Source organism: Mus caroli, chromosome 12, assembly GCF_900094665.2.
Source record: "Mus caroli chromosome 12, CAROLI_EIJ_v1.1, whole genome shotgun sequence".
Classification (NCBI taxonomy): Eukaryota; Metazoa; Chordata; class Mammalia; order Rodentia; family Muridae; genus Mus; species Mus caroli.
The window spans coordinates 97,859,532-97,884,443 of record NC_034581.1 but is presented as its reverse complement, the minus strand read 5'-3'; the positions used below and the strand labels follow the sequence as shown (position 1 = coordinate 97,884,443).

The following is a 24,912-nucleotide window of genomic DNA, read 5'->3' as shown; positions in this document are numbered from 1 at the left end:
CAAAGGAACACCTTCCCCTTCCTGTGCTCTGGGACACTAGGCCAAGGTGTAGCCACACACTGAAACTACACACAGGAAGACGGCAGCTGCAACAGGCTGGGTGGATGTCCTCCAAAGAGGTCAGCACCTGGGACAGAGTCACAGAAGAGCTTTCTGGTCCATGAAAAGAAGGGGCAGTCCTTTGCAGGTGCTGGAACAGTATAGACACTGCAGCCATGGGCAGGGAGCTAAGCTCCATCAGTTTACCCCGGGAAGACTCTGCCAAGTCAAGAATGCTCTCAAAGGAGGAGATTTGAAGTTTGATTTTTTTTTTTTCTATCAACCAAATCATTGACTGAGCTCATGAATGGGAACATGAGCATCCTGCTGGCTCTCCAGCATCCTTCAGAGTCCACAGGGACTTAGTACCTAAGACCAGCTCCTGCCAGCTGACAGCAGCCTGGTCCTTGCCTCAGTGTATCACTCAGAGTGGTTCCACTCAGGACCTGTGAGGAGCTGAGGTCCATGCTGAGGACAGTACATTTGTTAATGGGCAGCCCCGACCGATCCCCTGGAAGTCATAGAATGTCTTCCTGGATCTTCCTTCTCTCTATTCTGCTTGTTCTTGGTTCTGCCTGGGAGTGTACCAGAGTGGGAACATCTGGGAAAGACATCTAGGTGTTTGCTTATGATATTAATCACACACATATCACTCTCTCTCTCTCTCTCACACACACACACACCCATAGGACCATATTAAACATGTGTTTACTTAAGAGGCACATGAAACACCTCTGTATATACAAAAGACTCCCTCACAGATACTTGTTGAAGCTTCTCATACAGACCAAAAATCTGCAAACAGCCTAAGAGTCCATCAGCAGGTAAATGAACAAACAGTTGTCACGCGCGCGCGCGCACACACACACACACACACACAGACACAACTCATCCACAAAAAAAAGGGGAAACTACTGAACTGTATAACTACCTTGGTAAATCCCAACGCTGCTAAATAAATAAAGCAGATGTAAGAACAAACAAACAAACAAACAAGCAAACAAGCTGGAATGCCTTTCACGTGATCTGATTTACATGAGTGCCAGGAGCAAACAAATCCTATCTATTATTTTAGCCATCGTTAGGATGGCTGTCCCAGGTTAGGGGTTGTTGAGGAAGAGACTCAAGGGTATTTTGAAAGTCTTGGGAACCATGAGTGTGGCTTCTACTGGTGTAGACATCTGTTATAGCTGTCGGAAGGTCTGTTGACAGGCAGGATTCCCCCTGGACACATCCCTGGGTTCTCGGGCATCTTTCACTGGCTCTGTACATGCTGTGGTCTCCTTCAGGATGCCTAGTACAGAGCGGGGGATACAGCTGTGATTCTTGTGCAGTCTGTCTGTCTGTCTGTCTGTCTGTCTGTCTGTCTGTCTGTCTGTCGGTGTGGTCTGTCCACTCCTCTCTTCCCTCACCTTCCCTCTGCCCCCTCACCCTCAGTCCTTTTGTTAACACCCAGGCCTCTGGGACAGGGATGGGCTCTCTCTTTGCTTTACTGGGGGCATGGGAGGAATAAGCAGTCTCTTGAGACCTGTTCTCCAGGTGAGCATCAACACTACCCAGACCAACCAGGGAATGGGCTTAACCTAAGACTCCTCATGGGTAGTGTGAGGACAGGAAGTCCTTGTGGAGTTAGCTGTCATGTTGCATGGTTATGGATATGTGTTCTGGGCCCCTTCCATGCACACTGTGACAGTGGCATCACCTGGGCCAAATCCAGGCATGAAGAGCAATAGCCTCTCAAAGAAACTCAGTTCCGAAGCACATGGAGGGGCCAGCCTCCCTCCTTTCTCTTCCTAAGTCCCCTGTGAGCCTGCCACCCCACCCCCAACCACAGAGGCACCGGATTTAATGCCCTGGCCGAGAGAATGAGATGTTCTGTTATTTTTCATGGGAAATTAAGCCCGACCCTGCTGTCAGTTAGCTCAGGCCTGGGAGGATGGAGGCCTGCTTAGCCGGGCGCTCAACCCCTGCTCTGAGCTTGCCAAGGCGGGGTGGAGGCACTGAGTGGAGGAGGGGCTGGCTGGGGGCCAAGCATGATGTCACCTGCTGAGGTGGGGGGTAGGGAAGGCAGGAAAGGTCAGAGGGCCTTCCTTGGGGTGATGGATAGCCGTGAGTGCCACTCCCTCACCACCAGTACCACAGAGATCCACCTCTCACTCAGAGACGCTCGGACGCTGGTCTCTTTCAGCTCCCAACTCTACCTCCTGCCCTGCGGAGGACAGCTGGTGGTCTGGTCTGGTGATCATTGTCGCGGTGGTCTGTGCCTCCCTGGTGTTTCTGACTGTCCTGGTCATCATTTGCTACAAAGCCATAAAGAGGTGAGTGTCCAGCCACCATGCCACGGGGAGCCCCTCTGGAGCCCAGCGGGGCTTCGAAGTCTTCAGCTGCCAGGTCACTTTGGTAAAAGATTGTCATCCAGTTAAGGAGTGGGAAGGATGAGCAGGGGACCGTCTCTGTCCCTAACCGGTTTAATGCTTGTCATGAATTTGCTGTAACAGCTACAGCGGTTTCTCTTTGTTCTTCTACCTTTACTATGTCAGAGTCGATCACAGACATACCTTCCCAAGGGTTAGGATGTTCGGTTCTGCAAGTTCTACGTCTGTTTCAGCAAACACAAGAGCCATGCAGAAAACACCGCCAAGCACCCAAGGGCAGCAGTCATTAATAATATTTCTGAGAAATACGATTAGGGAATGTTTTCCTTCTCTAATCCCTGAGCTCCAAAAGTTATTTCTCATTATTGCTAGAATAATTGTTAGCATCTCAGATATTTAATTTTCTCTCCTGAGTCCACTCGCCTGCGTAATTATATCACTTTAACAGTTCAAAACCAAGAAGAATGACAAAAGAAATCTTACAATGAGGGTGCGGTCGGGCCCACAGGCCTCAAGCCCTGCACCTGGGCAGGAGAGGGAGGACTCGAGCCAAGCCACTGCACAGACCTGGGCACGCGCACCCCCCCGTGGGGAGAAGGGGAGTTCTAGAGCTCAGGTCACAAGATGACCTCCGCAAACAATAGACCCCCGGAAATTTCAGGCTGCCCTGTGGGTTCGTCTCTCTGTCCTGTGTCCTTAGTTTGTCTCCTGAATTTTTCAGATTAGGAAACCGAGTCCCTAAGGAGCTAGGAAGCTGCTATCCTATCAGAATCTGAGCCCAGGACTGTGTGGTACCAAAGTCCATCTCTCATCATGTTGGGGTGCTCAGCCAACGTTGACGATGGATGAGCCTCTGCACCCCTGTCTCCCCTTCCTGGGGAGTGAGGAGGTGGGGATGTGGGGATTTGATGTCTGTGTCCTGCTGAGGTCAGTAGGTCAGGCAGACAGACAGGCTCAGAGGCCCTGAGACCCAGTAACTCTGGGCACAGACCTGGCTTTGGACACCAAAGTGGATGGACTCTTCACCTGCTAAAGTGCTTTGTGACTACCCACTATGTGCAAGCTCCATTAACAGAGACATGGAGTGTTTATAAATGATAAAGATTATTTAGCCATACACTACTCACCTGACCCCAGGCAGGAGGGCTGATGGTCCCCCGGCCTAGGGACAACTGCTGGCTGCAGGTACTCAGAGGGGTCATGGTGAATCCCAATTCCAGTCGACAGTATTGAGCCTTTAGGGCTTTGGGAATTGGATCTCGGGTGGGTCATTGTGTACCTTGGGGTGGTAGTGCAGATGCCACCATTGACTGAGTCAAGGAGGTGCCTGGATCTATCAAGGTCACTGTTCAATATGGTCATATTTGTCTATTCTTTCTGTCCCAGAGGGCTGCAGGCTATCTAGTCTCACACAAAGCTTTTGTGCTCAGACCTTGTCCTATTCAACCCTATCTTCCCCTATTTGTCATCTTGTCAGTCTAGTTCCCTCCCCAAACTGTAGGTTCAGTAGATAAATTTGAGACAGGATCTCATGATGTAGCCCAGGCTGGCCTCAAGCAAACCCTCTATTCCACTGCCTCTGCCTCCAGTGGGCACCGGGAGCCCAGACCAGGAAAGTCTTCTGGAAACCCAGGACAAGGGTTTTCTGGGGTGCCAAGGTCACCTTGGGAACCAGTCCCAAGGGCAGGGGTCTGTGTGTGCCTGTCACCAGAGTGAAATAGGTAGAGGCTGTTTCCAAGGACTTACATTTTTGTTTCGTAGCTCTGTATTCTGCTGTCTGAAGCCTCAGACAAGCAGATACCCAGACCCTCAGTGGGTCAGGTGCCACGTGGGCAACCTCTGTCCACAGCCCCTCCCACAAATGATATTCACACCTCACGACCATGTGGTATCTCAGGGGTTTACAGAGCACTCGGAGAACCTGAGATATCCCCGAAGTTCCCTGTCCAGAGCTCCGTGTGTGGCTGGCAGTGCGATCTCCAGCATCAGTCCTGGGAAGGGTTCTGTCTCATATAGATCCATGACTGAAGAGCTCGGCAGAGAAGAGTCACAGCCTGGAAGGGGCCTCCCCCTGCCTGCCCCACCCTCTGCTGCTCCCAGGCCCAATCCAGAGGGTTGATGTGGATGATGTGAGGGTGTCCACAGGTCACATCCATGGCTCACCTTCACCTGGGTGTGGAGGGAGAGCTGCCCTTGCACCATCGGCTTTTCCCAGTGACACCTTGGTATCTGGGGAAAGGTTTTTTCTAGCTTTGAACTCAAGATTGGGGAAGTCTGTGCTCTGTAGAGGAGGCTCCTTCTGGGCCTCTGTGATGTGTGATGTGTGTGTGTGCGTGTGCGTGTGCGTGTGTGTGTGTGTATGAGATGAATGTATCTTTTCCCCAAACTGTGGACTGCTCATAGCTAAACTTCAACTTCCCCCTCCTCAACACAATAGCAGCTTGGGTGCCAGCAGAACCCTAGAGTCCAGGCCCGGTGGAGGCAGATCCTGCAAAGGCCCTTTGGGGCTCTGTGGCTGGAGCCCTATGCATGGTGCTCCAGCACCTAGTGGGTCGGGACAAAAGGTCTCCAAATGGCAAGGCCACTGTCCCCCATCCCTTCTGCCAGAAGCCAGGACACATGGAGACACTCACTCCTCTTTCTTTTGGTTTTAGGAACCAGGCCATTTAAAAAAGCTCTCTGTGGCCTCTGCCTTGCTTGGTGGGACCAGCCCAGATTGGCCTACAGATTGGAGGATCGGAAAGAATCCTAGCAATGTCTGCTAGGTCTTCCAGAGTCTCAGAAGGTGCATGCTAAGTAGGAAGTCTAGGCAGACTGGAGGACGGTATGATGGCCGCTCCTGTGACGCCTCTCTGACAGGAGTGCTGAGAGCTAACAGACACTTACAGAGCACTTACTGTGTAGTAGACACTCACCCACATGCCTGATGTGCACTAATGTGTTTAATCCTTCCAACAAACTTATGAAAGGGACACTGCTATACCCATTTTTTAGAAAAGGAAGCTGAGGCTCAGAGAGGTTGCATAGGTTGCCTGAGTTCGCACAGGTAGAGAGTGGTGGAAAGCTGAGGTTCTAGTAGCTGTGGCCTCTGCCCCTTAAAGTGGCTAGTGTCACCCATGAGTGCTGTGTTTGGTGAGAGAATGGAGTCACAGAGCTATCTTCTGCTTTGGAGACAATTCAGCTCTCACTGGCACCAGTGAATCCCAGGAGGCTTTGCGAACAGCTATGACCAAAGCAGAACAGAGGAAGTCTTGGCTCTGGTGCCAGGAGGTGAGCAGGCCAAACCTACATTCCTATGAGAGCCTTTTAGGCCACCATCACCATGAGCTGGCATCTGGACACTTCTGTGCCCTGTGATTGAAGCTGGGTGAGACAGACTTTTTGGAAGGCTCAGTAAGACTTTGAGGGATCTCTGAGAGGAGGTGCAGGGAGGCTTCTCCAAGGAGCCAGACACAAGAGTCTGTTCTTAGGAGAAGACCTGCTGGGGATGGTGACCTACGGGGCAGTCCAGGTCCCACTGCAATGCAGCTGGGAGCCTTGGCAAGTCAAAGTTTTCACTCAGCCTCAGTTTCCCCCATGAAATGACTCTTAATTCCAGTCTAGCTTCTTCGGGGGGGAGAAGGGGCTGAAGAGGAACAAGGATCTCTACCCAGGAGGACTCTGTTCAAAGCATGACACACCGGGGGAGAACAGGTAGATTACATCTTGCCTTTTCTAAAAGCCGCAGTGGCTACGCTCAGCCAACTAGAGTGAATTCTTCTGATACAAGAAAGAGGGGAACGTGAATAAATGTGACCCCCGTGTGTCATGTGAGATGTCCTGATATCTCATGACTCTACTAACCATCTCCCTGCCTCCCTGCTTTGCTAAGATTCTGCAAGCAGAGTCCACTCTGAGGTCTCTGAACCAATCACAAAATACCATTCCTGCCCATTCTGTCTTTGGGAAGGCTCTGAGGATGCTCAAGGAGGCAGACACAATTGATCCCCGAGTTTTTTAAGGTAATTGTAAATGTCTAGTTTAGATAATACCTAGTAAGAACCATTCAACCCAGGTACCTCTGGGGACACAGGAGGTGCCTGAGCAATGCTCAACTGGAGCCATCTCCACCTAAGAGACAGCAATATAGTGGTATGAAACAGATTGTACAGCAACAGGTTGTACAGCGCAGCCCAGGAGTGTGTAAATACTCAGGGTGGAGACTGTCTGAATGACTCAGAGAAGGAACAAGGGCTTCAGCCAGGCCAGGAAGTAGCACTGTGATGTCACACCCTCAGCAGGGGGCCTAGACCCTTTTCAGGACCTCCCTCCTAGCCTTCCTGATCCCTTGTACTCAGAAGAGGACCGGATCTTGGTTTCAGTGGCCTCTGAGATGAGCTTTTGATGGTCGGATGAAACGATAAAGATTCACTGGCGTGTACTAGCTCAGTTTGGGAATTCGTCATCATTACCCCTGCCATAACCGTCACCACAGTCACTGTCACCACCACTGTCAGTCCAGCCATGACCACAGCTATTAAATCCCACCCTCACCCCCAGCCCCCCGCCATCATTACTACCACAACTACTATAACTGTCATCTCCCTGTCTACCAGCACCACCAGCACCTCCACCACCTCCCCTCCCATCACCGCCTTCTCCACGTTATCACCGCTACCATAACTTCCTTCAACATCATTATCACACATCCCATCCACCACCACCACCATCGCCTCCTCCACCATCACTAACCCCTTCTCCACCATGATTATCACCATAACCATCAACAGCAGCATCATGGGTAACATCATCACCACCGCCAGCCCAGCCGGCATGACTAACACCTCCACGGCCCCCACCACTCACTCACTCCATGTACCATGATTTCGATCGCACAGAAGCAAGATACAAACTCTGATTACTAATGCTGCTCCTTGGGAACCAACTGCTCTGAAAGGGATCAATCAGAGCTCGATCACGCTAGGCTGACCGCACATTTTGGGTTCCCCAGAACACTTCGATTCAGACTGTTGTCTCCTTCCCTTTCCCTTCTTAGCATGCCCTGGCCTGTATGCTAAATTATATGGTCACCCTAGTTAAGAGTCTTTGTAGCTTCTGATTGACCCTACAGACGTGCTAACCTGGACTCTGGCCCGGAGGTTATACCGTCACAGATGCTCGGAACTGACGATGATGTCCTTGTCCCCCCACCCCCGACCCTTTCTAGGAAACCACTGAGAAAGGATGAGAATGGCACCAGTGTCGCTGAGTACCCCATGAGCTCCTCACAGAGTCACAAAGGGGTGGATGTGAACGCTGCAGTGGTGTGAACCTGCAGGCCCTGGGACCCACTGGCCAGAAGGGCACCGTGGTGACACTGGTGGACATGGATGGCAGGTGGACATGAGCTGACCCTGGGCCTGTCCAGGACTTCGTGCTTCACGGGCCTCGAGCCTCCTGAAAGAGAAAGCATCCTCTTCCCAGGCTAGCCCTGGTCACCCCCGAGGGGTGCAACACCGACATCAGGCTTGAGCCAGGCTCCCCTGCATGTGGCCCCTGAGCAGCACCACCACCCAGGGATCTTCATACTCTCCTTGTCTCGCATTGGGCACACCGACTGTCACCAGTTGCTACTGAAAGCATGTATTCCAATGAAAGTGGAGGGTCTGTCTGTCTGTCTGTCTGCCTGGGGCAGAGAGATATCCCACTTTAGCCAGAAGAAAGGTGATCCAGGGACTGTTCCCGTTCTGAAAGTTTCCCTCTCCTGCAGGAAACCCACCTGCTCCTCTGTGGACATTCTTATAAAAGCCATCACACAGCCATGAGACAAATGTCCCCTTCCAAAGGTGCTTCCCACACATCTGTCCATCACTGTATCTGCCATGGTCTTCCGCCTCCACTGCCCATGTCACCCTCCTTTGCCCACCCACAGCCTAGCCTGTGACTCCTTACTGCATGCCTGCCTCAGGGAGCAGTGAGCTCAGCCTACATAGTCCCCAGGGAGTGAACTCAGTGTCTCCCAGATGCCCAGGCAGAGGGTGTCTGAAGAAAGTCAGAGGTTCCCTTTGTCCACTCCGACATCCCACCCCTGGCTCTTCAGCAAGCATCAGTGTGAGCCAGACCCTGCCTCACTGGACAGAGGTCACAACTTGTGCCAAACCCCTAAGGGCACTCCATGCCAGGCTGATGCTGGTCCAGTGCTCTGTGACCCACTTACCCCCGCCCCTACGGTCCCCTGAAACCTAAATTTGGTACTCAGAAAGTTCCCAGAAAAAGGTGGCCTACTGGGTGTCCCTGAAGTGGCTTTCTCTGTGGGCCAGAACTCTTAGGGTACCAGAGCCTCCTGAGTGTGAGCAGAAGAGAAAGTGGGTAAGAATCATCTAGCCCTGATGACCTCCCACCCACAGGCTCATTTCCCTGGAGGCCACCCGCACAGTGAGGCACATCCCTTGACCCTTGCGATTTTTGTATCCCTTGCCCCCCTCCCCTCACCAGCCACATGTACTAGCCTAGAAGGAAGCAAGCCTACTGGAGAGAAACAACCCCACATTACAGAGATGTAGCTGGGTACATTAGCCTCCTCTTCAACCACCAGAGATCTCTGGTAGGTGTTTGTGCTACATGAGAAACTGGCAGGCACGAAAATCAGTCCTGTATGGCTGGGTGCCCTGAAGCTGACACTGCTCTCTGCTCCCGAGAGTCACAAGGTACAGGCTAAGGGATGGTCCAGGGCATGGCACGCCTCCTGGTCCAGGGATGGTCCAGGGCATGGCAGGCCCTGGGACCCACTGGCCAGAAGGGCACCATGGTGACACTGGTGGACATGGATGGCAGGTGGACATGAGCTGACCCTGGGCCTGTCCAGGACTTTGTGCTTCGCGGGCCTCGAGCCTCCTGAAGTGACATTTGCCCTCTTTTGTTTGAGGACATGGCTTTGGGTTAGTTTTGAATTTCCCCTTCACAGCCTTGTGCTCTGGCACAAGGTTGTTGAGATCCTTCACTGGGGATGCCCGCACCTCACCCAGGGGAACATGGGGCTGTCCTCTTTGGATGTGATTCCAATTGATGAAGAAGGTGGATCAGGGACAGGCAAGACAAGGGTGAGAAGCCTGTTGGGCTCCATCCTACTGCCTTGTCTCTCACCCCCGCACCACCTTGATCTAAACTGAGACAAGGGACAGTCTCCTGGTGTCTGGGCCCACAGCAGACACTGGGCATATAGGAGGCCTGGCCCTAGTTGTAAACATACAGACCTTGGAGTCTCACAGGAGACAGTAACACCCTCCCACTCCCACCACCAGTTATCAAGACTCAGGAGTAAGGAAGAGACACCCCAGGCTGGAGCGGGGCTCCCTACTATGGGGCCTGAGGGCTGGGTAGAGCCTGAGATCTCCATGTACCTATGTCTAGACCTTGGCTTAAAGCTAGAAGCACACAGTGTGTGTGTATGTATGTGTGCTACTAACCCACAGGGACCTTGGCTGAGGTTGCTCTGTGCTTGTCTAGTGTACATGTAAATTCTCTTTAGTGGGCTTGTGTTACCCCACCCTACAGTTAGGGGAAACCAAGGGAAGGGACTAGGTTTTAAAAGGGTTCCCCTGAGAACAGCCTCTCAAGCCCAAGCTGGCCACTTAGAGGGCACATCTCACGTCACAGTAGAAGGCATTAGCTTTTAAGCCCACATGGCTATAATGTACATAAAATCAATGGTGGCCAAGAGCATGAACCTAGACCTTCATTTCAAAGGGCCCTGCCTCAGCTCCAAGACCTGTTCTCAGTGCAGCCTTAATGCAGGGGTCAGAAGCAATGCCCGTGTCCACGCGTTTCCTCCGATGTTTCTCACCGTGGTGAAGTTGTGTCAGAACTCAGCAGCATGGAGGACCTCCCAGTTACCAGGTGTTTCTGCAAGGCTTCTAGAGGACATTTTGGATGAAAGAACAGTAGATGTAAAAAAAAAAAAGGCATATTATATATAGTTATATATATTTAAAGAGATATCTATACAAATATATATATATATATATAAATACTATACTCTGATCTGTACAAATATGACCTAAACAGTCCAGGCAGTGTGTGACCTGCAATGCATGAATGTAAATACCGTGAACTCTGCCTTCTTAGCAGTGCGTGTGTATGGGAGGCGACCATGCCACTGGCACTCTGGGCCTTGGTGGGCAGGTACACGTGTCAAGACTCAGCAGCCCCTTCTTTACACGGAAGGAGGCATCAAGATTTTTTTTTACTGTCAATAAAAATATACTTATAAAGATGGCTGTCACTGTTGTCTGTAATGGGTGACTGACCCTTCTTCTCATGGATGAGAAGAAGCAGGCGCGCTGCTGTGAACCCAGGGCAGCTGAGTACTTTGAAGGTGCTACCGATTTATCCTAAAGTCACAGGCATCCTTTTTTATTTGTTTTGGTTTTTGAAGATTTTTTTTTCATTTTTGTGTGCATGAACGTTTTGTCTACATATATACACATATATGTATATGTTGTATGTGTACCATGTGTGTGCCTGGTGCCCTTGGAGGCCTGAAGCAGGTATCAGATCCTCTGGAACTGGGGTTATAATTGACTGTGTGCCGCCTGATGTGGGTGCTGAGACCAGACCTGAGTCCTCTCTATGAGCAGCGTGTTGTTAATGAAGCACCATCCCCCCAGCCCATGGACTGGTATTCTAAGTCCAGTCCTGTCCCTCATCCTCTTACCAACCGCCTCGTCTAAACCGAGGCTAGAGCCACAAGCTTTCCCCTTTTGCCTGGGTGGAACTAGTTCAGACCCAGGACTCCCATGGCCCTCCCTGAGGTTCCAGGAGAATGTTCTGGTCTTGCTGTGGGTATCCAGACGTTGAGGATCTTCTGGTCATACTAGAGGAGGAGTGGGGTTGGGTCCATGGCCACTATCCTAGGACATCCATGCAGCCTGGACATCAGCTCTCAACTTCCCTGGCCTGAAATGTGCTCCAACAGAGGAACCTCAGGAAGAGCAGGTCTACTCCAGACTGTCCTGAGCCTGAAGGAACCAGAGCAGGAGCCACTGAGACCTGTGTAAAAATCCAGACCCTACCAGGAAAACTTCACCAGGCTTCTGTCTTTCTGTGGACCAGTGGGGTCCCTGCACTTGTGCTGGAAGGGAGTTTGGGAGAGAGATCCATCCTCATCTTTAGGGTAAAAGGATGGATCAGAGGACAGACTCTGATGGCCAAGGTCACACAGAGACCGGTCAACAAGGATGGAGCTGGAACCTAAACCTTCAGCACTGGCCTCTGCTAAGGACTGAAGGGACCCCAGCATGGACTGTCTCCCCAGAATCGAGGTACAACTGTTTTCCCCTACTTCCTCCAGGTCCCCAATCTCCCAGTGCCTTCAGTGAAGGGGAAGAGACAAAAGAGCCCTCCATATGCTGAAATAGGGTGGGTGTCTCCCAGCTGGCCCCCTGCCGAGAAGGTTGTCACCTCAAGACAGGGACATGGCCAAGAATCTGAGGCTCCAGAGAAAGGAGAGGAGTTGCGGAGATCCCTGCTGAGATGGAAATGTTTTTCTGAGCCCTTTCCCAGTCGCCATGGGGTCTGATGAGCGACTGATGGCTGCCAGCTAGGGGAATTCCCTTTCAAGCAGCAGGAGTAGAAGGACCATCATTACAGTTACTGTCAATAGAGTTGTCAATAGAAGCACCCATATCGCTCAGGATTTTGACCTTGATGCTGCTGAGGATGGAACACCTTGAGCCTCTGACACACTCTGATCCACCCCTGCCAGGGTTCCGCAGCGGCAGGCCTGGGACCAGACGAGGACAAGACTAAGAGCAACCAGCTCATGTGTAAGGCTCTAAGGGCAGACTTGGTGAGTGAAGAGGGGGCAAGCTATCAACACAGAGCAGTCGCACCAGACCCCTCCTAGGTGTCACGGCCCCTGCCAGCTCTCCTCACTGAGGTGACCAACACGACGCACCACTCTGACCAGTCTGATAGCCACATGTCTGCCACCGGCAGGCAATGCTACACAGTGGCACCCTGTCACTGTGGTACCTGGCCAGGCAGCTGGAGAAGAGGCAGAAAACCACTCTTGGGCCCATGTGATCAGGCCACTCTTTCTCCTTGCTTTCCTAAAGTGTGGTACTCAAAAGTGCCATGAGGTACCTGGAAGTCAGTCCTATATCAGCTAGTTATGGCCTTGCTATAGGCCACACACCCACCTGGTGCCTCACCACATGCCCATCCGAATATCGGCTTGGAGGGCATCTGACAATGAGTCACCTGCAGTCGTGTGTCCATCCCTTCACAGTCAGACCCCACCCCCTCTCTCCCGTATTAGGATGGGGCACTGGCCAAGGCCTGTCCTCTGAGCACTTCTGGGATCTTCTGAACACATCATCCACTTACTTCTTTCTTTATGTCCCCCCTCATCCCCCCAAAATGCCTCTACCTTCCAAAAGCCATGCTGAACACAGGTCCAGCTTTCCCCACCTGAGGTCCCAGCTGGAAACCTCCAAGGTCCTTGGCTACTAAAATATGCCTCAGCCTTTCATGCTGCCCTGCAAACCAACATCCACCCTCCTGGCTCCTCCCTTCTAGCCACTCATTCCACTCCAGGTCCTCTCTCCATCTGACTGTAACTTTTCCTTGATCTGCTGTCTGCCCACCTGCCTTTTGTCCAGTCCATCCCTTGACTGCTGCACCTCCTTCACTGGCCTTGGTCTTCAGTCTTGCTGCCCTGGGCCCTACTACCCCACCCCACCCCCACCCACCACTACCCATAGCTGGATATCTGCGTGTCTCTGATGCACACCACTCCAACTCCTTGACCGGCCCTTGTCATCCTTGATTCTTATTTGGCTTGCCTTTCTTTGTCATCTAATCTGCCACCCGAGTCCCGTCCATAGGCTGCCTCCTCCCTGTGCCACAGAGCACCCATGAACCCTGCACGGGTCTCTATAGTCCAGTGTAGCTCTTACTTTCTGTGCTTCCCCGTGGATGTGACCCCTCCTATTATTCCCCCCTTGAGATTCTTGATGCCCCCCCCGCCCCATACCCATGCTGTGTCCTGGGGGTATAGCGGGGAACCGGCATCCTTTAGGAGCAAGTGGGTGGTGGCAACAGTTCTGCAATGTGCACATAGCAGGTGATGAACGAGCATATGGAGGCAAGGGACACCCAGGGTCGGCTTTCCAGCACTTCTATCCCTTGCCTTGAACCCTCCCCTTAAGCCTAGGAGACACCCCTCTTTTACAGGGGGTAAACTAAGTTTTGGAAATATTAAGGGTCTGTCAGGGCTGCAAGGAACAGAGCTGCAGTTAAGAGAGGATTCTGCATGACCACAGTTCCAATTCTTCCAACTCAGATGGGCTCACAGATTTCAAATGACCCGTACCTTCCCGCTTCCCCCACCACACGCAAATACTCAAGAGTTCCTTCTCCAAAGCTCAGCAAGAGGGCAGGGTTTGTAGCCATCCCAGCCTCTAGAAGCTGGATCTAACAAAAGTTGGTAAACAGGTGACCTCTGGGCAGGCTCTTGGGTCTCAGAGCCTCTGCTTTCTCTGTGTGGCGGAGTAAGGCCTGGCTGGCTCTCCCCCTTGTCCTTCATGACCGCCTCTGAGCACTTCTAGTTTCTCTCTGGTCTATCGCCTTCATCTAGCTGCCATAGAGCAATGCTGTCCAGTGAATAATTGCTGCTTTGTGCACATGCTTCCTGCCCTACCCCTGTTAGAAGATGGGGTGTATGGGTTCGGGTCTTACTCCTTACCAAATCTCCAGCCCTCCTAGCACCCCAACATGCCTGACCTTAGAAATGTTTGCTAAATTAACCAGTTCCCAGTGTTTTACGAATTTAACACAGTATACAGAGGCATAAAGAAGAAAACATTTTATTTCCTATAAATGCCTTCAGCACACAATTGGGTGTTTTCAAACCTGCACTTACACATGGTGATATTTTACCCTCCTATTTCACTAGTGTCTTTCAATCAGCTTCATTTCCTGTGGCCAGACATACTGTGACGTCATTCTAAGGGCCACTCCACTCCAGAAGGCACCAACCTGGGTCCGTGGACAGGCAAGGGCAGTGCAGTCGCTGATACGTAGCAGCTGGCCTTAGGCCCGATGACTTTTCCCAGGGGTCTCCAGTCTCTGCTACAGTAGGACTGGCTTTGCTGTTTCCTTGGACTGACCAGGCTATGTCTTGCTCTTCTATAGCTCCTGGGGTCACTAGCTGCCCACCTAGTGATTGTGCGAGAAATGTCTTCTGATGTATCTTGTTTTCTTAGCTCTGACCCTTGGGGATTCTGGCCTCTGATCAGGCAAGTGGGTCAAAGAAGGGCTGTAGACACTTCTAGGACTCTGAGCTCTGCAACTATGTAACTTCTTGAGGAAAGATACAGATAACCCCTGGCCTCCCAGACCTCCCTACTTTCTTCTCTCCTTCTTTTGACTAGGGTCCAGAAGAGGTGGGCACGGTTTTCTCATCCTGTCTGACTAGAACTTTCCTCACATGCCAGCTTCCTCCTGCACCCACCATCCACAGAATAGACTGAGCCGTTCTGTTTCCTGGACAGAAGGAAAAAAAACATATGCAGTTATTATTTTCAAAATATTATCCCCATTACAAACACAGTGCTCACTCCATGTGACTCCAAATGTTGGCAGAATGTGCCGCATGGAGGAGGATTCCCCAGTTGCTCATTCAGACTTGAAAACATGGGAGCCTTGAGTCAGCGCACAGAGAGAGGCAGCGTGGGAATGGCACACGGAAGAACTGGAGCCAAGCGGCCGTGGCAAGCTGTGATTGCTCTTCAGCAAAACACCAGCTGTCACCAGCACTATGGTAAGTGGTGACACACAGACCCAGGATGGGGCAGGTCCTAGAAGGGCTCATCCCTGACTTACTTGAAATCTTTTTGGGGGGCTGAGGACAGACAGCACCTCTTCTTGTACTTTTTATAGGGGTGGGGAACTGTCACCTCCATTTTGCCACTAGTGACGCTGAAGCTAAAGCATTTCATGCATGGTCAGAGGGCAGGAGAACATGTAGATCCCAAACCCGAGCCCAGGCTGTAAAGCCCGTGTCTGCATCATCCCCACTGGAGCCTGGCTTCTGCTCCATCAGCTGAAGGTCTCCCACACCTTGCTGTCTGCCCAGTGTCCCCACCCCATTGGTCCCTAGCTCTGCATTTCCCCCCTCCTCTAGGCAATGTGACTGTCCTCACCTGGAAAGTACCCCGGTCCTTCAGCTTGATTATCCATTGATTCCTGTCTTTGCTAAGTGGCCACTTGAAGAAGTAGAAATCAAGGTGTCAGCCAGGCAGCCCCAGGAGGCACCCATTTTCCACTGGCCCACAAGGACCTGTCTGGGCGGTGTAATTAGAAACACTGCTTTGTTCCCGAAACAACCAATGTTTCCAACTCTTGTTAGCCTTGCAGAGTGTAGCTTGTACCAGGGGCTCACCTCAGCATACCCACCTGTCCTATACCCACCTGTCCTCAGTTTCTCTTCAGAAGAATTCAGCATGGCACTGGGCTGCTGCTGTTTATCACGTTGAGAGGCGGGGTCCTTGTGAGAGATGTCAACCAGGAACATGAGGGTCAATGTGGAGTGAATAGCATGGCCTCAAACCCTGCTTTTTCCTTTTCCCTTTGTTCCCTGTTAGCTGAGGGGCTCTTTAGTACCTGTAAGTGAGAGCTCAGTCTAAGCCCAGATTAGTGAGACCAGAGCCTTCGGGACTAAGAGGTAAAGGAAGGGAGACTGCAGAGCCAGGGAATAACTCAGAGACTATAGGACTCCTGTTCAGAGGCTATGGTGTTGGTTTTTCCTGATTCTGAGGCCAGATCAGTGGTGAGAGCTAACTCATGTGAGGCCAGATGGGTGGTGGGAGACAGCCCATGTGAGGCCAGATTGGTGGTGGGAGATAACCCATGTGAGGCCAGATAGATGGTGGGAGATAACCCATGCTAGAAATCACATGGCTTTCAACCATAGAGACGCCAATCAGAAGAAGAAATAAAATTGAAAGCTCATCACAGAATGGCACTCCGGGCGTCATCAGCCTGTAGGCTCCCCACTGATGCCTTTGGGTCTAAATAGTTCTTGTGGGTCAGACAAGCAGCAAAGTGTCTAGTTGTTAGTTTCTGTGATGTACAAACTGGAGGCTGCTGCCGGCAGACACGTGCTGAAGGGCTCCTGCAGAGAGTCTCCTTTTCCTCGGCTCTCCTATGAGGCTCATAATTAAGGGATCAGGGTGCCTACCTCACACCATGGTGAAGGTTAAATGACGTCACATCAAAAGCTTGTGACATGTAGTAAGCCCTTGACAGTGCTGTCTGCGGCTATAATTAGTCAGGGGCAGGTCTTTTCAGAACTGACTGAATCCCACCCAGCAGCCCTCTTAAACTGAAGAGCTGGCTCATCACCACAACCTTCAGTTCATCCACGTTCACTCTGTTTCCTGTGGTCATTAGTATTAGCTCTGTGGTGCTAAAGATTAAACTCGGGGCTTTGCATATACTAGGCAAGCATTCAATCCTTCTACCTACACCCCACATCTTTTTTCAAGTTTTATTTAGAGATAGGGTCCAAGAGCCTAGGCTGTCCTTGAACTTGTGAGTCTCCTGCCTCAATCTCTCTTGTAGAGTGTGTGTGTGTGTGTGTCTGTGTGTCTGTGTGTCTGTGTGTCTGTGTGTGTTATAGGTGGGGGAGAGAAGAGAGGGGAACCTGCAGTTGGGATGTAATATATGAGAGGAAAAATTTTAAAAGGTATAGTAACTGTGAAACTAAATGAGATTCAAGTTTTGATCTATAATTTTTCCACAGAAATTAATTCCCAAGAGAGAGGGAAAACACCTTTGTCAGATGAGGTGACTTTTTTTTTTTTGGTGAGGACAAAACTGAAGAAACCAATAAACAGAAATGTGTCCCGAAAGCCCACAGACTTCCCTAGTCCGTGCTTCTGACACAGCTCAGCCAAGACAAAAACAAGCCATTTCTAGCGGAGCTCTGACATGGGGACTTACAGCCCTAAATGTAAGCCACTGCCAGCTGCACAACCCAGCAGGCACTTAGCTCAGGGGCTTCCGGTGTCCTGCCTGCACATATGGGAGGAAGCTCTACGCCTGTCTCAGACACGACAGTAAGGGCAATATCTAGAAGCCACTTGGGACCTTGTAGGCACTCAATACACAGTGGCTGCCTTGGCTGCCCTTGACGGTCCCTCCGACAGGCTCACTGCTTTCTTCTTAGCTGAGGGTGGAGCTGGCCAGCCTCTCTTTGACACCTCAGCCATCGTGAGTCATGGGTCGCCCTTTATAACACCATGGTTTTACACCGTGCAATAAGTTCCTCCCATGCCCTTCTGCATACGAACCATTATTATCAAAACAAGTCATTTGCCCAATATACACATTTGCAAAGGTATAGTACAGTGAGTGTCTGCACTGCCCAATGGGTGCAGAGGTCCTCCAGTCACAGCTCATCAGTCCTGGGGGAACAATCCCATCTTCTCTGACCTGATCCAGTCTTCTTCTGTCCTGTTGTCACTTGATAGTGGGGACGGAGCAGTTGTACCACTTGGCCTTAGAGAAGACTCTGAGGGAAGAGGTCGCTGGAAACAACTCAGTGTGTGGCCGAATGGCACGCTTGCAAGTTGATGACAGACAGTGGACTCTGGGAAGTGTTGACCAGCAAGTCCATTTTGCCTCCTGTGGTCTTGCAGATCTTGATCCAGATGTGCTGGCTCACGGGCAAACCAAGCAAGCTATGAGCTTTCCTCTTCCATATCTTTGCCAGGTAGCAGCAGTCCTCCGGAGGTCTGCGGATCCCTGAGGTCTCCCAGCATTGGCATAGTCCTCTGCCTGCTGGGACTTCCCCAGGATTGCCAGAAAGACCCATTTTACAGAAAGGGAAAACAGAGGTCCAGACACAATAATCTGTCCAAGGTCAACCAACTAGTAAGAGGCATATGTACCATGGCAAATCATTGAGGACAGAATCTTTGTACTTAAAGAGTTGGGCCCATGACACCCTCGGGAATCTCAGAGTAATCCGATGACACTGAATCCAAGAGAAGTCCCTGAGGGAAGGAAAACTGGGTGACTCCTTAACCCTTCTCCAAGCTACTAGTGCTTGCCACCCCTGGACCAGGCGGCATTTTGCTGGGCTCTCTCCACCTTCGCCCTTGCCTTCACAGCTTTCCTTTGGCACTGATGTGGGATACATGTAGCTGAAGCTAATGCAGGATATGCGTGGGAACACAGCCCTTGGGTTGGATAGCCTGGGGACCAAGCTGTGCTCTGCTCCTTACAAGTAATGTGACCTTACATGAGTATCTTTACCTCTCTAGCTCTAGCAAGAATAAAAATAATAATTTCCTAAGTGTTTACCATGTGTCAGCTACTGCCCTAAGTTTCATTAAAATTTGTATATTTCTTTTTGCATTAAGAATGTGCCCTTGTCCCCATTTAAAAGATGAAGAAACACTAATAAAGAAATTCCAGCCATCCTGAGGTAGTGGGATTCTGGCTCAGTGGTCCTTCATGGCCTTTGCCAGGGACGGGGTGGAGGGAGTGGAGGGGGGGCTAGCATATGCTCTGAAGGGCCAGGTGGTGGCTGCATTAAGAAGCCTTCTGGGATGCAGTATCTGTTGCAACTCAGTGCTGCTACTGCAGCCCAAGAGCAGCCATAGTCTACACATGAGTGGCAGCTATGGTTTGCTCAATCACACTTGAACAAGCCACCAATGGATTCTGGCCTGTGGACAGCCTCTAGCCTATAAATTGCATCTGGCCTGTGGAAAGTCTCTAGCCTATGAATTGCATCTGGCTGTGGGCTTCCTCTAGCCTGTGGACAGTCTCTGGCCTGTGGACAGTAGCTAACCTGTGGACTACATCTATCCTGGAGATGGTATCTGGACTGTGACGTTAGTTTATCGGTCCTTGACCTTCATGAACAGCTTTTCCTCCATGGGCAATCCTGTTAAAGTGCCCTCCTTCTTCCTGACCCCTAATACCTAAGCTCTTGCTCAGCGAGGGCTGACATAGGTAACTAGGGATGACAGCATCTGCAGACGCAGTGCAGGCTGGGTAATCTACGGATCTCTATCTACCTACAAATCGTAGTAATATACTGACCACGGGGGCTGAGTTTGTGCCAGACAGGCAATAAAATGACCATGGTCCTCAAGGGCTAGGAGAAAGGCATGTCTGGGTGGGAGCACACAGGAGTTGGTAACTGGGATTAAGATCACAGAATCCACACACTGGGTTAAGGGCTCCACTCCAGCCCTCACTGAGAATACAAACACAGAGGCAAGTGGAGACAGGAGCTTGCTCAAAGAACTGGGGCAAAGACAAGTTGGAGAAAGAGCTGACATTGTCTAAGGTTGGGATGTGGCCCCTAAGATTTAGGTCGCCTGGAGCCTAAGTTGAATCTGGATGGGGTAGTCAACAAAGCCACTCCCTAGGAGACCGGTTAGAACTTTCTCCTCTGGTGGGTAAACCCTTCTAAGAGTTCTTGAACCAGAGCAGAATGTGACAATTCAGCCCTAGCTGAGCCCACTGAATAACACCACAAATAATTAAATGCATCCGATTCAGCAAATATTATCAAACACATACTATGTGCCACATTCTGGGGATCAGGATGGCACATGCCCCCAAAGCTGCCCCCATTTGCAAGTTCAAGTGAAATTAATATGTATACAACTTACTGGAGCACAGAATATTCACAGAAACAAGGCTAAGCATGACTGGAGGGTCCTGACTATGCGAGATGGCCTTTCTGAAGAATATGTCAGGAAGATACAAGCAGTGCTGCTTTGGTGCTCTGAGGACAGGCCCAGTAGGTTCCCTGAGAGCAGGTTCCCTGAAGGCTCTCAGAAGCACCAAGCTCCTTGGAGCACTCACACAGCCCATCAGGCTTCCCAGAAGAACAGAGGAGGAGGTTCTTGCTAACCAATTCGTTTTTTAAAAAAGGGAATTAGCTGTGCTTTCAAAGTCCTTGAAAGGGAGTGGACTGGATAAGAAGAGAAGCCCTTGTGTCTGAATGATTTCAGTCTTAGAGGAGGTGAGGATCTATAAAAGTTCTGAAGAGATGGCTGCCAGGAAGTAAACACTAGCTCTGGAAACTGACTTCTAAAACCCCAGGCTCACAAAGATAGTAAAATGCATTTAATAGCATTAAATGTCAGCATTCGGGTTAAATGTCTACTATGTCTTCTCTGGTCAGTGCATAACAGTGGGAGGTGGGAGGTTGGGGAGAGGAGCTTGCTTTGTGAATGCTAAGGAGTAAGTATAAATAAACCTGGTCCTCTTATGAAATGTAACTCCAGGGGCGGCGCTCAGAACCTATGCAGGGCCTCCTCTAGAACACTGTGCAAGCTGCAGTTTTAAATGGAGTCCCAGACAAGTGTTAACAAAAGAATAAAATTATGAGTCACAAACTAAAAAGATGACCATAAAGCTTGTTAAGAAAGCCCAGCCCAGAACTACTGAGTTGAGAAACTAGTTTTAAAAATAATACAACTTAACAGACGGTATTGGGAAAGTGTATTAAAAACAGAAAAACAATGTACACAGTTTAGCCACCTAATTTCTAAGTGCACTTCGTAATGTCTCTTGCCAGCTGCCTCTTTTTCTAGGGATGATGACAAAAAGCTTCGGTCAAGTGTCACTAGATTCTGGTGACTCGAGCTTGTTTTTGTTTTTGTTTTATTGCATTTCCAAGAGTGGATTTTTAAGAAAAACACTACAAAGGTTTCAAAAACCCTATTTATTCTCTATCATCAAAAATAGCAACAGGGGGACTTTATACAACTTTTCTGTGAGTACCCACCAGTCTATTTTTTTTTCTTAAAAAAAATAGAAGTTAGATAAAGAAAAATGATTTTGGTTTTGTTTTGTTTTTTTTTTTTTTCTTAAAAAATAATGTAAGGAAACACTTAATCAGATATAGCCCAAGGAGTCATCAGAAATATGTGTAGCAAGAAAGCTTCGTTTGTGGCCCTCTCCGGCCTTTGCACGTCTTTATACTAAACTAGAAAGAGAGTACAGTACCAAGGTTCGCCAACCTGCTTGGATCAAATTGTTTGTTTTTTTATACCCATTATTGCTAAGCCAGCGTGTTGACACTGGAGCCGAGGAGTCCACTCATAGAGGATAAAATTGAGACGCTGCTTCGGAGGACTGGATCTCCACCTGGGCCATTTTGAACTGGGTGCACTGCAGCCATTTCCGGAGGGCTGCTAGGCCAGCACTGCTCTGGCCCGAGCCGGGCAGCGTCCTCAGGCTGTGGTGGTTCACGTTGTTCTGAATGGCCTGGAGACGAAGCTGGAGGCCGGCGGATAAGTGCTGTTAAGAAAAGGGTAGACCAGTCAGTTCTTTCTGCTAAGTGCATAGGTCAGGTGGGGATGGGTGTGGCATTCGGTCTACAGGCATCAGTCAGACCTGGTCTGAAGAGACTACGCCTTCAAATTTGGCAATGCAGATGGTGGAGGTGGGGTGGGGGCGGGGCCTGCTCTGCTCCGCCCATACTGATGAGCTCATGTTGATTCACTGCAATGGGATCAGGGAGCTAATACCCAGTGCCTGGACTACCACACTGAGCCTGAGCAACCTCTCGCATTCAGCCAGGGGCATTTGCTGATACAGTGGTTAGGTGCTCTGGCTCTGGAGTGGGGAAGCTGTGGGAACAAGTCTGTATTAGGGGTTTGTCCCAAGAAGATTGGGGCTGTAGCACTTATTTCAGGGGCTCCATTATGCAAGTGAGTTAACAGACTTTCTAGAAGGGAACCAGGCTCATAGCAGATGGTCAGTACGTTTTAATATTATAATGGTCTCTCGGTCTCCATGTCACTTGACAAGGAGCGGCCATGTCAAAGTTTATCCTTCTCCCAGGTCCCCACCAAGCCCTCCTGCCAACGCTGTTGACAGTTGCCCTGCTGGCTTTTGACATCCCAGGTGTCTTGAGTCCACACCCCTCTCCTTCCATTAGTACAGCTTCCCAACCTAGGGATGGAAATCCAGTAGGAGTGGTTTTGCCCTCCCCTCTCCCCAGTGTTCCAGATGCCACAGACAGGCACCAGCTGTGGACAGAGCAGTGTTTGGCTCTGCCATTTATTGCTAAACCCCACTATATTTGTCACTAAGGGGTATGTGCCAAAATGTCACCACCAGTGAGACCCGGGATTGGGAAACACATTCACTCAGGGGGGAGCCCTTCCAGGATCAGGGACCCTGTCTAAGCCACTGGTCCTTATGGTCCCAACTTTCCTCATACGTAGAATGACGGGATTCAGATCTTTCTAGCTCAATTATGTCATTTATTTGGTGTTATCCTTTCTTCCTGGAATTCCTTCCATCCCAGATTGTCATATAATATCACCGGGTTGGTCTGTGCTAGACTCCATGGTTATCCTTCTTAAATAGGGGTTGTCCTCTAATTAGGGGCCAGTGCTTCTTCCTTCATCAGCAGTGAGCAGGAACAGGGCCCCCACTGATGCCCTCTGTAAGCCCCTTATCTGCCAAGAGTCTCCTGCATTATCAGCCCAAGAGACCAGAAGTAGGCCAAAATGGTTCCTTCTTTGTAGTCAAGAGAGCAATAATGTTTTCTTATGGATGCTCTGAGGTTCTCTGGAGGGGACAGAGCTTCCAGACAGCCCAGAGATTGACTTACCTTGGTATTTGACTGAATCATTGGTAACCACATAGGGATCAGCTGTATGGAGAGAGACAGAAGGCTAGTTACTGGTGTCTTCCATCTCCCACATGAACCTCTATTACTGCAAGGGAGCACAGATTGCACTCAATGTGCTCAGCACCGCAAGAGATTCGGGCCTGCCACAGAGCCACTGTTAGCAGCGATGAGAAGTGAGGCTGCCACAGAGCCACTGTTAGCAGCAGTGTCTTTCCCAGGCTAAACCCCACCCAGATGGCAGCATTTGGAGGTTAATAAGCATCCCATGGCTGCTTAAAACACACTCTTTAGAGTAGATAACTATGGTCTCTTGAATTTACCAAGCATGGGAAATTAAATGTGTATGTGTTTAATTAAATCCCTACTTTCTTGAAATGGGATTTCCTCCTCAGGATCTTTACATGAGGCTCTGAGAGGCGTGGCCACTGGATCTGCCTGTAGCTGGTTAGAGCACAATGCGGCAGTGAACAGAACAGCGCTGAGATACAATTTATCCATGACAGAAAATAAGAGAGCCCTGGAGGTGTCTGACTAGGGTGGGAAGCCAAGGCAAAGACGCATGTATCACTCCACGGGAGTGTGTGGAGGGTTCCAGGATGGGGAGGCGGGGATCAGATTTTTAGGAAAGCTATGGAGAGAGTTCAGAAGGCAAGATGAACTGGGAGTTCTAAGAGGGTGGGTACCCACAAAACGGGGTTTGTCTCCGCTTTGCCTCGGGAGCACTCCTTCCTTGGAGTCATACCACTCCATGACAACCATCTTCAGTACTCTTTGCTCTCTGCTTTGACCTCTCACTTACACTTCTACCCATTAAAATGTTCATAAGTGCTCATCACTTTGTAAATAGGGAAGGAAGTTAGGAGTGTGCCCCAGAAATCTCATTGGTGAGTTGTAAGTGGGACAAGAGATGCCAATCCAGTAAGTTTGGAAATTTTTTTTTTCTTTTCTGGCACTTCTCGGCACCTTCTTAAACGCATAGGTATTGTGACATTTCACTCTGTTGTTTCTTTTAGACATCGGTCCAACCCAACAGTAGGGCAATTGTGGATTAAACGGAATTTCCAAAAATTCTGCACTGTAGTTCTAGCCTGTCGTGCTCAGAATGTAGCCTTATTTGGAAACAGGGCTGTTGAAGATGTAACTCAGAGAAGATGGGGTCATCCTGGAACAGCAGGGCCTCCATCCAGGACAGCTGGCATCCTCATGAAGAGAGGAGTCTGGACACAGACACACATGGGGAGAACACTGAGAAGAGATGGAAGCCAAGAGACGCCAAAGATCTGCCACAGGCTCAGAGAGAGGCAAGGAGATGCCCTCTCACCATCTGCACAAGGAGCCAGCCCTGCTGGTACTCTGCTCCCAGCCCTCCAGCCGTCTAGACTGTGAAAGCATAAGTTTCTGATATTTAAGCCACTCAGCCTGAGGTCCTCATCATGGTGAACCCAGAGAAAGAATGCAAGGGACAAAGCCTGGACACAGCTGTGGGAGTGTGAAGAGTCATGAGGGGCGGGCGGGCGGGCGGGCGGGAGGGACTCCTGAGTGCTGAGAAGGAAGAGTCTTAGTGGGTCATGGGAAGGGTGCTTAGAAAACAAAGGCCAAGCCACCCGACATGAGCCACAGGTGATCTTGGGTGGCCCATTAGGGGGTCTGGGCTTAATTACAAATTCACAATGCCTCCCAAAGGCAGGCAAAGCCCTTTCACTACAGAGGCATGATAGAGACAGTTGAAGAGAGATGAAGAAAGACATGGACATTGGAGTCAGGGTTTAGAGTGGTGACTGCATGGTGGGAGGGAGAGAGAGAGAGAGAGAGAGAGAGAGAGAGAGAGAGAGAGAGAGA

At 50.3% G+C, this 24,912-nt stretch overlaps 2 protein-coding genes across 9 annotated transcripts in view; one reads left to right on the top strand and one right to left on the bottom strand.

The window, feature by feature from the left end:
• The window catches only part of Prima1 (proline rich membrane anchor 1), a 46,493-nt gene extending 38,429 nt beyond the window's left edge, over nt 1-8,064 (top strand). Inside the window, exons 4-5 of the mRNA XM_021179647.1 lie at nt 2,228-2,357; nt 7,621-8,064. Coding sequence (XP_021035306.1) covers nt 2,228-2,357; nt 7,621-7,723 — 233 coding nt within the window. The 3' untranslated portion in view covers nt 7,724-8,064. The remainder of the gene's footprint in view (nt 1-2,227; nt 2,358-7,620) is intronic.
• Nucleotides 8,065-20,910: 12,846 nt separating this feature from the next.
• Unc79 (unc-79 homolog, NALCN channel complex subunit) overlaps nt 20,911-24,912 on the bottom strand; it is a 236,261-nt gene continuing 232,259 nt past the window's right edge. For 6 of the 8 annotated variants that reach the window (XM_021178827.2, XM_029484464.1, XM_029484459.1 and 3 more), the window contains 2 exons: nt 23,053-23,094; nt 21,136-21,728 (listed from right to left, as the gene is read on the bottom strand). In XM_021178827.2, coding sequence (XP_021034486.1) covers nt 21,528-21,728; nt 23,053-23,094 — 243 coding nt within the window. In that variant the 3' untranslated portion in view covers nt 21,136-21,527. Of the gene's footprint in view, nt 21,729-23,052; nt 23,095-24,912 lie in introns of all 8 variants that reach the window. The other 2 variants (XM_021178826.2, XM_029484463.1) reach the window with 1 other exon arrangement.